This window comes from Myotis yumanensis, unplaced genomic scaffold, assembly GCF_028538775.1.
Source record: "Myotis yumanensis isolate MYYU_CA2020_CCGP unplaced genomic scaffold, mMyoYum1.0.hap1 SCAF_1, whole genome shotgun sequence".
In the NCBI taxonomy this organism is placed as follows: Eukaryota; Metazoa; Chordata; class Mammalia; order Chiroptera; family Vespertilionidae; genus Myotis; species Myotis yumanensis.
In genome coordinates, this window is record NW_027223752.1 from 190,525,775 (window position 1) to 190,543,674 (window position 17,900).

The following is a 17,900-nucleotide window of genomic DNA, read 5'->3' on the forward strand; positions in this document are numbered from 1 at the left end:
AAACGTCAATTCAGTCTGCTTTCAAGTATTTTGTCAGAAATAATATTACAGCTCAAGATAGAAACTGTGGCTTTTACTTTTAATTGGAAATGCATCAATTTTCAATGAGATGCATCAGAAATATTATATCCAGAACAAGTTTAGTTTTTAGATAATTGAGGTATTTCTTGTAACATGAGCAAATAACTAAAAAATGCATGAGGCCCTAGCCGGTTTGGCTCAGTGGATAGAGCATTGGCCTGTGGACTGAAGGGTCCCAGGTTCAATTCCAGTCAAGGGCACATGCCCGGGTTGCAGGCTCAGTCCTTAGTAGGGAGCATGCAGGAGGCAGCTAATCAATGATTCTCTCTCATCATTAATGTATCTCTCTCTCTCTCCCTCTGCCTTTCTCTCTGAAATCAATAAAAATATATTTTTAAAAATGCATGAGGAACCTACCAAGTAGTTCAGCCTAAGTCTCTAATACCATAAACATATCATCTTCCAAAAGTAAAAAATTAAAATATATTTAGTTTTGCTCCTTAAATGGAGATATTTTATCAAACCAATATAGAGAGAAAAAAATTTTTTTAAGATTTTTTAAACTGATTGTTAGAGAGAGGAAGGGAGAGGGCGAGAAAAACATGGATGTGAGAGTGAAACATCGATCAACTGCCTCCTGCACGCCCCCTACCAGGGATTAAGCCCACAACCTGGGCTAGTGCCCTGACCAGGAATCTAAGCAGCAACACTTCAGTGCATGAGATGATGCCCAACCGAGCCACACTGATCAGGAAGAGAAAAATATTTTTAATAAATGATAGAACCAAAATTTAGCCTGCTGTCTGAAAATTCAAAGAAAAATACACAGCATTAGTTATTTTCTTTCTCTATGTTCCATTTATACCATTTGGTTTTACTGTGAAATATATCACACTCCCTTAGTTACTCAAGTTTTGTGGCATTCCAACAGCTATATGCTCCACTTTCCTGAAAAAAAAAAAAAGTAAAGAATTTCTCCCTTGAAAGTGAGACAGATGGAGAAGAATCAAAACACCTTACAAAATAAAATCATAAACACATTATAAACAAATGTTTATAAATATAAAAAGTTTGACCAAAAACTTATTACTGTACTTGTTATAGCCTTGACTTTCTTCACTTTCTACACTAGATATTTTTTAAAGTGTGGTTTCTATGTCTTCAAAGCACTACATGGGCCCAAAATAATTTTATTGTTGTTTTGAGGAGTTTGAGTCAGAAGCAGGAGCTAGTAGAATAAATTCTGTACTTCCCGTCAGTGTTTTTGTGAGAAACAGAATATCGTAGAATAATAACTAATGATGAAGTTAATGTTCTAGTTTAGCTTTTTCTTACTCTAATGACATAACCTCAAATGAGTCATCTTACTGCTTTGAGGTTCATATGGGGAAAATAAGACTTGGTGAACGCTAGAATTTTCTCTAATTCTACTTACTCAGTTATTCAAAACACTTACTAATGTCTTATTAAACAAGTTAAAGGATATAAAAAGTTGGTAAAGGTTACTCACCCCTGTAAATACAGCAACTTTATTGATTTCTGAGACGAATGGGTATGGCAAACTAACAACACTGGCAAATGGCTCCACTTTTTTCTAAATACACAATGGAAAAAATGATTGTGAAAAATTCATTCATCTTTTCTGTGCCTCTCACATCTGTGAAAAACAGAACTAACATGTTTTGTTTTTTAACGTTTCAATTCTACCACATATCCTCTCATTAATCCAGAACTATTCAATGATTATAATTTAAGGCATCAGAGATTTTATTTCTTTTGTAAGAAACCATCATGAAAATCTAAATCTCTCTACCCAGCTCCATACTCCCATGGTACTTGGCTTCTATCTCTACATCATTCATCAGTGTCTCATATATTGAAAGATGTATTTGCATATCCATATCTTCCCCAGCACCTAGTACAATACTTTCTTTCTACATGGATGCCAATAATTTTTGCCACCTTGAATTAAATTTAAAAGAATATGTAATCTTATGACACCATCAAGGAGGAAATGAATGCAACTGTGCATACTGAACAATAGACAATATCCAGCTGATCTGCTCAGTAGGACACACTAATCTCCATCATTGGCTCTAAACAATCTGGTGATATTAACTCTAAATCCAAGACAGAACGCCAAGCCTGAAAGGCTCTTCTGAGTGGGTCTATTTGGAAACAACCTAAACCACCTACCACTTTCAGACATCTGTGGGAAGAACATTGGAACATCTAAAACACACAGTAGCATGCACTTGAGGCCCCTAATATGGGTGGAGATTCCCCAAGGCCTCAGAACTAATTTGTTCAGTCATCTGGTCAAAGTCCTGCCTGTCTAGGCTTGTGGCTCAGATATCTTAGGGAAACTTCACATGGAAACAAATTCTAAGTCCACAGTTTTGATGCAGCCTTAAGGTCTGGAAAAAAGAGAAAAGGGGTGTTCCCTAATTAAAACTGAAAGATTGTATTTTTAGTTTATTTTGAGTAGAGATAACCTTCTGAGCATTTTTCAGACAAGAAAGCACAAACTCTTAAGTACACATTCTATCAGATGTGCAACTCAATTTTATTCATTGGCATTCCTTTGCCATTAACATGTCACAACTGGTTTCAATAAATTTTTCAATGGCAAGCAATCATAATAGCATTCCCTGGGGAATACCGGCTTGTTACAAGCAGTCTATTAAGATTAAGAAAATGTCTTAAGAAGACAACAGTATCCTTACAATGTGTCTAGTTCACAAGAGGCTTGTGAACTAGACACATTTATGAAATATATTAACAGTTGACTGAGAAAGTGATCATCTTGGACACAACATTTTTTAAATAAAACTAACAGTAACACTGTGATATAAAATAAAATTATAACATGGCTAGTATAAACTGTTTCTAATCCTAACCCTACCCCTACTCTCTGACCTTGAGCAAGTTACTTTACTTTTTGTGTCTTGGCCTCTTCTTCTGAAATTATTAAAGGATTAAATGAGAAAATGCATGCAAAGCATTAGTGTGGTGGTTGGTACATAAAAACTTTCCAGTAAATATTGATTGTTATTATTAAACACCTACCAAGTCCTTACATCCATGACCACATTCAATCTTTGCTATAACCATATGAACTACGCTTTTTATTTCCCTTTTTAAAGAGATAAAAAAAACTGAGATTTGAAGAGTTAAAACCAGAAACTCAAGTTCAAAGAGTTAATAAGTGGTGACAACAGGATGCTGGCCGGTACTGTAATCTGACTCTATCCTGCCTCCTCTTACATGTTCAATCATTATTGTTATTATTGAGGTTGTTCAATTGTATTTAAAAACTTATACCTTCTAGTTTGACCAAAAAAGACCCTGAGAATAAAAATTTAAATATCAGTTCCAAGAAAATTAGATTCCTTCAGTGAGAAGCTTAATGGACATCAATTCTAATCAAGTGTGTTTCCTACTTTTAGAGTTTTATAAACTAAACGCTTACATGGAACTGCAATATACAAACAGATAAAGCAGAGACATTCTGATTGAAGCAAGGGAGGGGTTTGGCACCCCACTCATTCAAACTTAGTCTCAATCCAGGACACTAAGGAAATATCTGAAGGCTAATGATCTAATCCAAAACTCTCATTTACAGAGAAGGAACAGGACACACAGGCAGCTTAAGTAATTTTTCAAAGTTATAGTAATACCTCAATTAATTTTAATATTATTTTTGTTGAAATTTATACCAATGATTTTCTGCTGATAGGAGATATATGTTCATCAACTATGAGAGTTTGCTTAACATTCTATTTTATATTTGGAAGCTAAAAAACAAACATACATATTTTTCATGCTAAAGCATAGAAAGAGCATAAGGGTTTCTAAAAATTATTATAAAAGGCAAGAATTAAAACATTAAGAAATGTCAATTCATACAACTACTGTTCACAAATAAATTTATTTTGAGTCTATATACCTTCTTCCCCAGTGCCATGTCCAGTGTCAAATCAAGATAAACACCTTGCTTTGGATGTGTAAAGTCCAGAATTTGAAATTTCTTAAGTAAATGAATAGCTTTCTCCATCTCATATATCTGTCTTGGATATAAGCGTTTTAAGTAAACATCATCCTCAGGTTCATCTTCCATAAAGGGGATTGACTTTATTTTTTCTATGTCATCTTGTTTTTCATTTGATGCTTTTTCTTTGGTACCTTTTTTTGTTTTCTTTTCAGGCCTTGAAAAAAGATAAATTCATGATCAGTTCTTTCAATATGTATTCCAAGAGACTGAAAAATGAAAAAAAAAGCCCATGTATATAAGACAAAAAAAAAAAAATAACAAAATATAAAGTTTACTTTACTTAGAAAGCATAGATTGCTTTACAGTTTTTCTAGTTGAACAAATATTAAGTGAATTTTTGTACTGTTTGCAGGTGATACAAAGTCAAATAAGGCATTGATGCTGCTCTCCAGAAACTTAGAGGAACAGAGGAATAAACATGCAAACAGATAACGTCAATATCATGTGTAAAGTACTACAAGTGTTATTTGAGCAATAGGGAATGAACATTTAATCCAGCTTAGGAGGCTAGGAAAGGGATCTGCAAGAGATGATCCCAAAGTCAATTCTTGAAGAATAAAGAATTTTCCCAGGTATATACCTAAGAGAAATGAAAATTCATGACCACACAAAAACTTGTACACAAATATTCATAACAGCATTACTCACTATCGTCAAAAAGTAAAAACAAAATGGATGTCCATCATATCACAAATGGATACATGTTACATACATACAATGGTATATTAATCAGCAATGAAAAGGAATAAAATACTGATATCTGCTGCAATATGTATAAACCTTAAAAACATTATGTAAATGAAGATGACAGTCACAAAACCCCACATATTGTATGATTCCATTTACATGAAATATCAAGAATGGGCAAATCTATAGAGATGAAAGTGGATTTAGTAATTGTCTAAGGCAGGGGTCCTCAAACTTTTTAAACAGGGGGCCAGTTCACTGTCCCTCAGACCGTTGGAGGGCCGGACTATAGTTTTAAAAAAAACTATGAACAAATTCCTATGCACACTGCACATATCTTATTTTGAAGTAAAAAAACAAAACGGGAACAAATACAATATTTGTATTTGCATGTGGCCCTCGGGCCGTAGTTTGAGGACCCCTGGTCTAAGGCTTGGGGGAGAGGATTAGGGAAATGAGGAGTGACTGCTAATGAACATGGGGTTTTTTGGGAAGGTAATGAAAATGTTCTAAAATTACAGTCTTGCACAACTCTATTAATATACTACAGACCACTGAAATGTACACTTTAAATGGATAAACGTCATAATATGTTAGTTACATCTCAATAAAGCTATTACTTAAAAAAATAGTTAGCCAAAGAAACAACATAATAAACACGTTGAGGCGTGAAATAGAATGGTACGGAAAGTTCGACTTGACTAGAACAAGGGCTGGCAAGCTTTTTCTGTAAAGGATGAGATAGCAAGTATTTTATGGTCTCTTGTTTCAATGACTCAACTTTGCCATTATAATATGAAAGCAGCCATATACAAAAATGAATGAACATAGTTGTATTCCAATAAAACTTTATTTATGGGAGAGAAGCAAGATGGCGGCGATACAGGCAGACGTGTCCCAGGTCTTGTCCCGGAGCAAACGGAGTAAGCAGCTGAAACTAATAACACCCACCCCGAATTGGCAAATTTACTCAGCTGGTGAGACGGTTTGCAGCCGGGAAGGGCAGACTTCCCCTGGAAAGGTTAAAAACCAGGGATCTGGGCAGGAAAGTTTGCCAGACCTGAGCCCAGAGGGCCGGAGGGAGACCTCATGGCAGACAGCCGCGTCTCTTGGGACAGACACAGACCCTGACCGGGGTAAGGAGTTCCGCGGGTTTGCTGGCGCCAGGAGATTTGAGATTTGGATTTTGTGATTGCGGAGAACTGAGACTAAAGGGGGCATCCTGAGGAACTGATCAGACCATGCAGTGCCCATAAGAGAGGAGCGTTTCCCAGACCATGCAGTGCTGGTAAGAGAGGAGCGTTTCCCAGACCGGTAAGAGAGGAGCATTTCCGCGGCCGGCCGGCGTTTGTCTGTTTCTTTGTTTTCACTGAACCCTGCTCATAGGACAGTTCGGATACAGACACTCACCTGTGCTGAAGAGAGGGTGAAGGTGCAGACGAGGGGAATCTGGGGAGAGGCTGAGGAAAGAGGGGGAGCCGGAGGAGGTGGCAGCGAATTGAGTGCTGAGACTCCCCTGGGCCCAGGACTGGGGCAGCCATTCCTCCAGAGGGTGGAATTCCTCCCCCCAGCCCCCCAGGCAAGGAGCACAGCCACACCCAGATTCCACCCTGTATGAGATAAAGGATTAAAACAAGCTGATTAGTCCCTGGGAGTTACCAGGGTCTGGCCTATAGAGGGATTTTCAGTCCCACCAACAACACAGAGCAGGGTAAGGATTAAAAAAGGATAGAGAAGCTGTATAGCCTCAGAGGCCAACCCAAAAACACTGCCACCCAGAGGCTGAGCCACAAACTGACTCTTAGGGGAATACAAATTAAGGCAGACTGGATCACAAATACGGCCTGCTTTAAAATCAGGACTGTGATTTACAACACGGAGGAACAGTGTAATGCAGGCAAATTCAACACTCTCCTAAATACCTGGCAGGACTAAGGCGAACCAGGCTGAAGAGTAGAAGAACCGAAAGACCATCACTATTGCAAATTTTTTCTTTTTCTTTTTAATTTTTTCACCTTTTTACTAAGAAACCAATTTTTTTTTTCTCTTTTTCTTCTTTTTCCATCACCTGATTTTACCCTTTCAATTACCACATTTTTATTTTTAACCAGTATTATTACTGCTACCATTTTACCATTTTTTAAAGTGCCATTTTATTTTCTCTTTATTTTCTTTTGGGATTAGTGTTCTCCATTCTATTTTCATCGTTCCTTTAGCATTAATTTTCCCTATCTCAATTTCACCTCTTTGCTAAAACCCTCTTCCTTACTTTTCCCCTTTTGGTGTCCTGTTTCTCTTACCCTATTCCTGCTCCAGACTTTCCCAATTCCCTCTTTTTACCCCCTGTCTAATTCCACCCTACTTATATATCCTATTTCCAATCTACTGCTCTAAATCCTTATACACCTATTCTTTATCCTTCTTCACTTTCCAAACATTTTTTTCTCTCTTATCTTTCTATTGTTTTCTTGATTGTTGAATATATTGGGCTTTTTTTTTTAATTTTTTTTTATTTGTTTGTTTGTTTTGTTTTGTGTTTTTTCTTCTTTTTTAGGACTGGTTGTGAGGTTGTTTTTCTTTTTCTTTTTCTTTTCTTTTTTTTTTTTTTTTTTCTGCTGGTTTTTCCCTTCCCTCCCCCACCCCACCCCGGTTATTTTTGTGCTTCTGTTTTCCCTTACCCCTCTGGATATTATTGGTGGTTTGTAGTTTGCATTCATCTCCAGGGATCTGTTGCTGGAATTTGTTGAGATTAGTGGCAGTTCTATTGGAGTTTGCTCCTCATACCAATAGTCTCTTCCCCGCTTCTACTTCATTCTCTTTTTTCGCTCTCTTTTTTTCCCCCCTCTTTTTTCCCAATTCTATTTTTGCACTCCTTTTTTGTTTGTTTTTTTCTTATTTTTCTTTTCTGTTCTCTCTTTTATCTTCTTCTCTTCTTTCTCCCTTATCCCCTAATTCTCTTAATTCGGGTGGTCACCTTTATTTGGGGTTATTAATATTGTGAATATACTTGTGTTCAGTGCCTGGTACGTTGTGCCTTGCTCTGTTGTATTTTGTGCCTTTAAATCATCGCAGCAGATCCAAGCAACAGCAGCCCCCTGATCACCGCAGCCTCCTGATCACCACAGCCTCCTGATCACCACACCCTCTGTCTGTGGAACAGCAGCTGTACGTGAAGCCTCCCCCCACCAGCCAGAAGAGCCAACACAGCTGTGAACAACACCCATCAGAGGAGCTGCTGCCAACTGGAAAGCAGCTGCTACCGCAACCGTCTGAGCAGCAACCACAACACAAGGAGCCCCTGCCACCCAGGGAGCAGCCACTGAACATCTCAACATCTACATATGTCAGCGAGATCAAACATGGGTAGGCAAAGAAACCCCCAAAGGAAAGAAAAGGAGGACTCGCCAGAAAAGCAGCTAAGTGAGACAGAGATATGCAACATGACGGAAAAAGAATTCAGAATAAGGTTCCTAGAGTACATGCACCAGATGTTCAAGAAGCAAGAAGAAACAGATGAAAAACTCAACTACTTATGCAAGAAGCTAGAAGAAACAGATGAAAAAATCAACAACTTAAGTAAGCCCCAAGAAGAAATGAAGAGTGACATAGCTTCAATAAAAAACTCCATTGAAAGTATCAACAGTAGACTGGGAGAAGCGGAGGACCGAATTAGTGAATTAGAAGACAAGGAAGCAAAACACACTCAAACTGTACGGCAAATGGAGAAAAAAATTAAAAGACAGGAGGAGAGCCTAAGGGAGCTTTGGGACAACATGAAACGAAACAACATACGAATAATAGGGGTGCCAGAACAACAGAAAGATGAACATGGATTAGAAAACCTATTCGAAGAAATAATATCAGAAAACTTCCCTGAGGTGGGGAAGAAAAAAGTCACACAAGCCCAGAGAGTCCCAAACAAGGTGAACCCGAAAAGACCCACACCAAGACACATCATAATTACCATGGCAAATGTTCAGGATAAAGAGAGAATCTTACAGGCTGCAAGAGAGAGACGGAAAGTAACATACAAGGGATCTCCCATTAGATTATCAAATGATTTCTCAACAGAAACACATCAGGCCAGAAAAGAATGGACGGAAATCTACAAAGTGATGCAAAGCAAAGGACTGAATCCAAGAATACTCTATCCAGCAAGGCTATCATTCAAAATTGAAGGGGAAATAAGAAGCTTCACAGACAAAAAAGGGCTAAGGGAGTTTATCACCACCAAGCCAGCCATGCAAGAAATGCTAAAGGGACTGGTGTAAAAAGAAGAAATATCAAGCTCAGAAAGAAAACAGCCACACACACACACAAAAAAAGAAATGGCTACAAACAAGTACCTTTCAATAATAACTTTAAATGTAAATGGACTAAATGCTCCAACCAAAAGACATCGAGTGGCTGAATGGATAAAAAAACATGACCCATACATCTGCTGTCTACAAGAGACCCACCTCATTAGAAGGGACTCACACAGACTGAAAGTGAAGGGATGGAAAAATATCTTTCACGCAAATGGAAAGGAAAAGAAAGCTGGGGTAGCAATACTTATATCTGACAAAATACATCTCAAAGTGAAGGCCATAACCAGAGATAAGGAAGGCCACTTCATAATACTAAAGGGATCAATACAACAAGAAGATATAACCCTGGTAAACATATATGCACCCAATGCAGGAGCACCCACATACATAAGAAAACTTCTGGAAGATATCAGGGGAGAGATCGACAACAATACAATCATAGTAGGGGACTTTAATACACCACTGACATCACTGGAAAATCCGCTAGACAAAAACTCAGCAAAGAAACAGCAATCCTAAATGACTCACTAGATCAGATGGACTTAATTGACATCTTCAGAACACTTCACCCCACAGCTGCGGAATATACATTCCTCTCAGGTGCTCATGGGACATATTCAAAAATAGACCACATATTGGGTCACAAGCAAAGTCTCCACAAATTCAAGAAGATTGAAATCATAAAAAGCTTCTTCGCAGACCACGATGGCATAATGTTAGAAATAAACTACAATAAAAACAACCCAAAATACTCAAACACTTGGAAGCTGAATAGCATGTTAATAAATATTGATTGGGTTACCGATGACATCAAAGAAGAAATTTAAAACATCCTGGACACTAATGACAATGAAAACACAACAATCCAAAACCTCTGGGACACAATGAAAGCAGTCCTGAGAGGAAAGTTTATAGCTCTACAGGCCTATCTCAAAAAACAAGAAAAAATGGTAGTCAATCATCTAACTCTACAACTCAAAGAATTAGAAAGAGAGCAACAAGAAAACCCCAGAGTGAGCAGAAGGAAGGAGATAATAAAGATTAGAGCAGAAATCAATGAAATAGAGACCAAAAAAACAATACAGAAAATCAATGAAACCAAGAGCTGGTTCTTTGAAAGGATAAACAAGATTGACAAACCCCTAGCCAGGCTCACCAAGAAGCAAAGAGAGAGGTCCCAAATAAACCAAATCAGAAATGATAGAGGCGAAATAACAACAGACCCCACAGAAATACAAATGATTGTTAAACAATACTACGGGCAACTCTACTCCAACAAACTAGACAACCTGGAGGAAATGGACAAATTCCTAGAAAAATACAACATTCCAAAACTCAATCAGGAAGAATCTAAAAACCTCAATAGGCCAATAACTATGGAAGAAATTGAAGCAGTCATCAGAAAGCTTCCAGCAAACAAAAGCCCAGGGCCAGACGGCTTCACAGGGGAGTTCTACCAAACATTCAAGGAAGAACTAAAACCTACCCTCCTCAGACTACTACAAAAAATTCAAGAGGAAGGAACGCTTCCAAGCTCATTCTATGAAGCCAGCATCACCCTAATACCAAAACCAGGTAAAGACATCACAATGAAAGAGAATTACAGGCCAATATCCCTCATGAACATAGATGCCAAAATCCTCAACAAAATCTTAGCAAATCGGATCCAGCAGTACATCAGAAGGATCATACACCATGACCAAGTAGGATTTATCCCAGAGATGCAAGGATGGTACAACATCCGTAAATCAATAAATGTGATACATCACATAAACAAATTGAAAGAAAAAAACCACATGGTCATATTAATTGATGCAGAAAAAGCATTCGACAAAATCCAACACCCATTTTTGATAAAAACTCTCAGAAAGGTGGGAATAGAAGGATCATACCTCAACATAATAAAAGCCATATATGACAGGCCCACAGGCAACATCATACTCAATGGACAAAAACTAACACCATTTCCCCTAAGAACAGGAACAAGACAGGGATGCCCACTCTCACCACTCCTGTTCAACATAGTACTGGAAGTATTAGCCATTGCAATTAGGCAAGAAGAAGAAATAAAAGGCATCCAAATTGGAAAAGAGGAAGTAAAACTGTCCTTATTTGCAGATGACATGATATTATACATACAAAACCCTAGAGACTCCATCAAAAAGCTACTAGACTTAATACATGAATTTGGCAATGTAGCAGGATACAAAATTAACCCCAAGAAATCTGAGGCATTTCTATACACCAATAGTGAACTTTCAGAAAGGGAGATCAGAAAAACAATCCCATTTACCATCGCACCAAAAAAATTAAGATACCTAGGAATAAACTTAACTAAAGAGGTTAAAGACCTCTACTCAGAAAACTACAGGACGTTGAAAAAAGAGATAGAGGAAGACATAAACAGATGGAAGAACATACCGTGTTCTTGGATTGGTAGAATCAACATCATTAAAATGTCCATACTACCCAAAGCAATCTATACATTCAACGCACTTCCCATTAAAATACCAATGGCCTTCTTCAAAGATCTAGAACGAACTCTCCAAAAATTCATCTGGAATAAAAAAAGACCCCGAATAGCTGCAACGATCCCGAGAAAGAACAAAGTAGGTGGGATCTCAATGCCAGATATCAAGCTGTATTACAAAGCCACTGTTCTCAAAACTGCCTGGTACTGGCACAAGAACAGACATATAGATCAGTGGAATAGAATAGAGAGTCCAGAAATTAGCCCAAACCAATATGCTCAATTAATTTTTGACAAAGGAGGCATGAACATACAATGGAGCCAAGATAGTCTCTTCAATAAATGGTGTTGGGAAAATTGGACCGACATATGCAAGAAAATGAAACTAGACCACCAACTTACACCATACACAAGAATAAACTCAAAATGGATAAAGGACTTAAATGTACGACAGGAAACCATAAAAATTCTAGAAGAATACAAAGGCAACAAAATCTCAGACATATGCCAAAACAATTTCTTCACTGATACAGCTCCTAGGGCAGTTGAAACTAAAGAGAAACTGAACAAATGGGACTACATCAAAATAAAAAGCTTCTGCACAGCAAAAGAAACCATCAACAAAACAACAAGAAAACCCACCTCGTGGGAAAACATATTTGCCAACGTCATATCTGATAAGGGCTTAATCTCCAAAATTTATAGGGAACTCATACAACTTAACAAAAAGAAGATAAACAATCCAATCAAAAAATGGGCAAAGGATCTAAATAGACACCTTTCAAAAGAGGACATTCAGAAAGCCAAGAGACATATGAAAACATGCTCAAAGTCACTAATCATCGGAGAGATGCAAATCAAAACAACAATGAGGTACCATCTCACACCTGTCAGAATGGCCATCATCAACAAATCAACAAACGACAAGTGCTGGAGAGGATGTGGAGAAAAAGGAACACTTGTGCACTGCTGGTGGGAATGCAGACTGGTGCAGCCACTATGGAAGGCAGTATGGAGGTTCCTCAAAAAATTGGAAATGGAACTCCCATTTGACCCTGTGATCCCACTTCTAGGAATATATCCCAAGAAACCAGAAACACCAATCAGAAAGGATATATGCACCCAGATGTTCATAGCAGCACAATTCACCATAGCTAAGATCTGGAAACAGCCTAAGTGCCCATCAGTAGATGAATGGATTAGAAAACTGTGGTACATCTACACGATGGAATACTATGCTGCTGTTAAAAAGAAGGAACTCCTACCATTTGCAACATCATGGATGGAACTGGAGAGCATTATGCTAAGTGAAACAAGCCAGTCAATGAAGGAAAAATACCACATGATCTCACTCATTCATGGATAATAAAGACCATTACAAACTTTTGAACAATAATAGATACAGAGGCAGAGCTGCCTCAAACTGATTGTCAAACTGCAGTGGGAAGGCCAGAGAGAGTTGGGGGGCAGGAGGGAGGGGAGTAAGAGATCAACCGAAGGACTTGTATGCATGCATATAAGCATAACTAATGGACATAAGACACTGGGGGGTAAGGGAGGGTAGGGGTTTGTCAAGAGCGGGGGGGGGGGGGGAAAAGGACACTTATGTAATACCCTTTGTAATACTTTAAGCGAAAAATAAAAAAAAAAAAATTTAAAAAAAAAACAAGAAACTTTATTTATGAACACTGGTTTAGATTTCATAATTTTCTTGTGTCACAAAAATGTTACCTTTTTAAATGACTGTTCTTTTTATTTTTCCCAGTCATTTGAAAATGTAAAACCATTCTTAGTTCATGAACCATACAAACATAGATTGTGGACTAGATTTTTTGACCCACTGGCCTTATTTTGTTGACTCTTGAACTGAAGAGTAAAGCAAAAGACAGAAAACAGCATAAGATAAAGTTGGTGACTCTCATCCCAGAGGGCATCCTCTTCTAGAGGCAATGTATTGAAAGCAGAGTATTCCAGCTGCAATACAAAGAATGGATTCAAAGGAAACTAGATTAGGGACAAGGAAGAGACTATTCCCTCCCTTTCTTCTCAAGGAGATATGACTGTCTGAACCAGAACAGTGAGGGTAATAGGTGAGAGTTTATATTCTAAACTTTAGAAAAATATTTACAAGGTAGATACTGAATATAGGAAAAGGGGAAAGAGAAGATTCTAAAATACTTCTTAGGTTTCTGGCTTAGATGACTAGGCATAGAGTAGAATCATTAACTAAGACCAGAAATAAAGTAAAACAGGAAGATAGTACAGAGGTCAGTGTGGGATTAATTACATCACTGGCCCCAATTCTTTATCCCATTAACCAAAAAATAAAAGGCCAGAGTGAGAGAGAGGCAGCAAGCACTTATTTGAGATACAAAGTAATAGTGATTCTGGAAAAACTGACCCAGGCAGAAACTCAAATAGTCATAGCTATATTATCTGCTTTCTTGTTATCTTTGCAAACATTGTTTGGGATATAAGATTGCTTTAGGCCCAGTCTAAAGGTTATTTTGCCCAGTTTTAACATTCCAAAGGTCTGAGGAGTAGGCCTGCAAGGCAAGTTCCTCTGGGATGGCAGCTCCAACTCTACTTTAAAGGCTCTGTTTATATTATTTTTTACACCCCTTTATCCATTCAAGTTACTTTGCTAAATTCCTCCCATTTAAAAAGATAAAAGTATCTTTCCCAGCACCTTGATTTGGCCATGTGACCAGTTTGGCCAACAGAATAAGCAAAAGTGACAGTTTCTCTGCTCTAAGCTCAGGTTACACGAGGCTTCATGTGTTTCACATGTTTGCATTTCCGCCATTTTCATAAGAACATGCCTGGGCTAACCCAAAGGTGCGAAGATGAGACATGAAACACAGCTGCCCCCAGAGAGCCCCAGGCTAGGTTAGACAATTCTCACCTGACCTGCCTACTCACCGATGCACAGCTTGCCCAGCCAAGGTCATCAGAGACACCCATCCAAACCTAGCTTACATCAGCTGACCCGCAGGTATGTGGGCAATGACAAATAATTGTGGGGTGGTTTGTTATATAGAAAAAGCTAACAAGGTGCTTACAAAATATCTAAGAAAATATGTTCAACAAGTAATTGCAGTTAAGAGTTTGAAGCTAAGAAGAAAAGAGAGAACTAGAGGTGATACATTTTCTCAGCATTAGGTCAATTCACACCTATAATCTTTTACCCATAAGCACTTTAAATCACTGAAATAATATTCTATAAAGATGTTTGGGTTCTGTGGTAGGCAGAATAATGGCTTCCCACAGATATCCATCTCTACATGGCAAAAAAGACTTTGCAGATGTGATTAAGGTTAAAGATCTGAAAATGGGAGAGTATCCTGAATTATCCAAGTGGGCCCAATCTAATCATACCGAATCCTTATAAAGCAGAGAAACTTCCCCCTTTTCCCACCTGCATCTGACCAAGATGGTAAGAGATAAGAGAAATTCAAGCATGAAAAGAGAATCAATTTGCCATTCCTGGCTTTGAAGGTGGAGAACTTGGGGTAATGTAGGTGGCCTCTCAAAGCTGGGAATGGAAAGGAAGCAAATTCTTCCATAGAGCCTCTAGAACAGTGGTTCTCAACCTTCCTATGCCGCGACCCTTTAATACAGTTCCTCATGTTGTGGTGAACCCCAACCATAAAATTATTTGTTGCTACCTCATAACTGTAATTTTGCTACTGTTATGAATCATAATGTAAATATCTGATATGCAGGATGTATTTAGGCGACCCCTGTGAAAGGGTCATTCGACCCCAAAGGGGTCGCGACCCACAGGTTGAGAACCGCTGCTCTAGAACGAAATGAAGACCTGCTAACACCCTGATCTTAGCCCAGTGAAATCCATGTTAGGCTTCTGACCTACAAAACTGCAAGATAATAAGCTTGTGTTGTTTTAAGCCACAATATACGAGGTAATTTGTTATAGCAGCAACAGAAAATTAATACAAAGTTCTATAAAATTTATGTGCAAGAAGTGGATGACAGTAAAATAACTTTTTAAAAAGTACCTCAAAAACCATTCCAAAGTTAATTCCATTCTCACTTTTAGACTCAATGAAACCTCATTACCACAACTAATATAATATGCTCTCAGCTAATGAGCAATTTAACATAATAGGAGATAATGCCAAAGCTCACTGTCTAAGTCAGTGGTTCTCAACCTTGGCTGCACATTAGAATCACCTGGGAATCTTTTTAAAATCCTGATTTCTGGGCCTCATCCTCCGGAAATTCTGTTTCTTTGTTACTAATGTTGTGGCCCCACCCCATCACAAAGAAACAGAATTTCTGGAGGGTGAGACCCAGAAATCAGGATTTTAAAAAGATTCCCAAGTGATTCTAATGTGCAGCCAAGGTTGAGAACCACTGGTCTAAGTCTAAGCAGGAGCCCAAGTGGATGGAGGCGACATGCCTCAGCTACCTGGGAAGTACTCCACAAAATCCAGAAACCTTCCAAACTGGAGAAATCATATTTTTATTTTATATTTAGTAAAAGAGCAGTGAAGCCATTAGAAGAAGAAGCCTAGAGAACCTGTTTTAGTAATAAACTCTCTACCTAAAATAAACTAAATGAGTAAGATTCCTAGCTGTAAGGAGAAAATAAACAAATGGGACTACATCAAAATAAAAAGCTTCTGCACAGCAAAAGAAACCATCAACAAAACAAGAAAGCCCACTACATGGGAGAACATACGTGCCAAAGTTATATCCGGTAAAGGTTTAATTTCCAAAATTTATAGGGAACTCATACAATTTAACAAAAGGAAGATGAACCAATCAAAAAATGGGCAAAGGACCTAAATAGACCCCTTACGAAACAGGACATACAGAAGGCCAAGAGACATGAAAACATGCTCAAAGTCACTAATCATCTGAGAGATGCAAATCAAAACGACAACGAGGTACCCTCTCACACCACAGTCAGAATAGCTATCATCAACAAATCAAGAAATGACAAGTGCTGGCGAAGATGCAGAGAAAAAGGAACCCTCTTGCACTGCTGGTAGGAATGCAGACTTGGTGCAGCCACAGTGGAGAACAGTATGGAGTTTCCTCAAAAAATTAAAAATGGAACTCCCATTCGATCCAGTGATCCAACTTCTAGGAATATATCCCAAGAAACTAGAAACACCAATTAGAAAGGATATATGCACCCCTATGTTCATAGCAGCACAATTTACCATAGCTAAGAACTGGAAACAGCCTAAGTGCCCATCAGCAAATTAAAAAACTGTGGTAGCCCTAACCGGTTTGGCTCAGTGGATAGAGTGTCGGCCTGCGGACTGAGGGGTCCCAGGTTCGATTCCAGTCAAGGGCATGTATCTTGGTTGTGGGCACAACCCCAGTAGGGGGTGTGCAGGAGGCAGCTGATCGATGTTTCTCATCGATGTTTCTAACTCTCTATCCCTCTCCCTTCCCCTCTGTAGAAAATCAATAAAATATATATTTTTTAAAAAAACTGTGGTACATCTACACAATGGAATACTAAGCTGCTGTAAAAAAAGAAGGAACTCTTACCATTTGCAACAGCATGGATGGCACTAGAGAGCATTATGCTAAGCAAAATACGCCAGCTGGAGAAAGATAAACATCACATGATCTCACTCATATGTGGAATATAATGAACAACATAAACTGATGAACTAAAATAGATCCAGAGACACAGAAGCATCGAACAGACCATCCAACCTCAGGTGGAAGGGGAAGGGGAAGAAGAGATCAACCAAATGATTTGTATGATGCATATAAGCATAACCCATGGACACAGCCACTAAGAGGGGTGAGGACATGTGTGGGTTGGGGGTGGGGGTGGGAACGAGTTGGGAGAGGTCAATGGGGGAAAAGGATTCATATATAATACTTTAAACAATAAAGAATTTTTTTAAAAAATGAGTCCTAGCTGTAACCTACAGATTTACTTTACATAAATGCTGATTTCACCACTAAATTTTCATTCATGGCTGAACCTGTCCATTAATTTGCAATTAATATGAAATTCCCAGGGGCTGAAATATGATTTTTAAATTAACTAATATCTGCAAAACCTAGTGAAAGAAAAAAAGGAAGGAAGGAAGAAACTAAGAAACTGAGTTGGGTATACAACAATTTACTTATTTATGCTTTGAAACTTGTTTCACAAAATACGTATTTGAGGTGATTCAGTGAATATATATTTTTTAAAATACTCATTGAATTTTTTTTTTAGAGAGAGAGGGGAAGGGAGAGGGGGAGAAAGAGAAATGTTGATGTGAGAGCAGAACATCAATCGGCTGTCTACTGTGCAACCCCTGTGCAACTGGGGATGGAGCCAACAACCAAGGCATGTGCCTTGACAGGGAATCGAACC

General features: G+C 38.3%; 1 protein-coding gene across 2 annotated transcripts in view; it reads right to left on the minus strand.

Annotated features, from left to right (window-relative positions):
* Positions 1-17,900, minus strand: part of MRPL1 (mitochondrial ribosomal protein L1) — a 66,743-nt gene that overhangs the window by 41,243 nt on the left and 7,600 nt on the right. For both annotated transcript variants that reach the window (XM_070394335.1, XM_070394325.1), the window contains exons 3-4: positions 3,971-4,229; positions 1,532-1,615 (exon numbers count right to left, since the gene is read on the minus strand). In XM_070394335.1, coding sequence (XP_070250436.1) covers positions 1,532-1,615; positions 3,971-4,229 — 343 coding nt within the window. The remainder of the gene's footprint in view (positions 1-1,531; positions 1,616-3,970; positions 4,230-17,900) is intronic.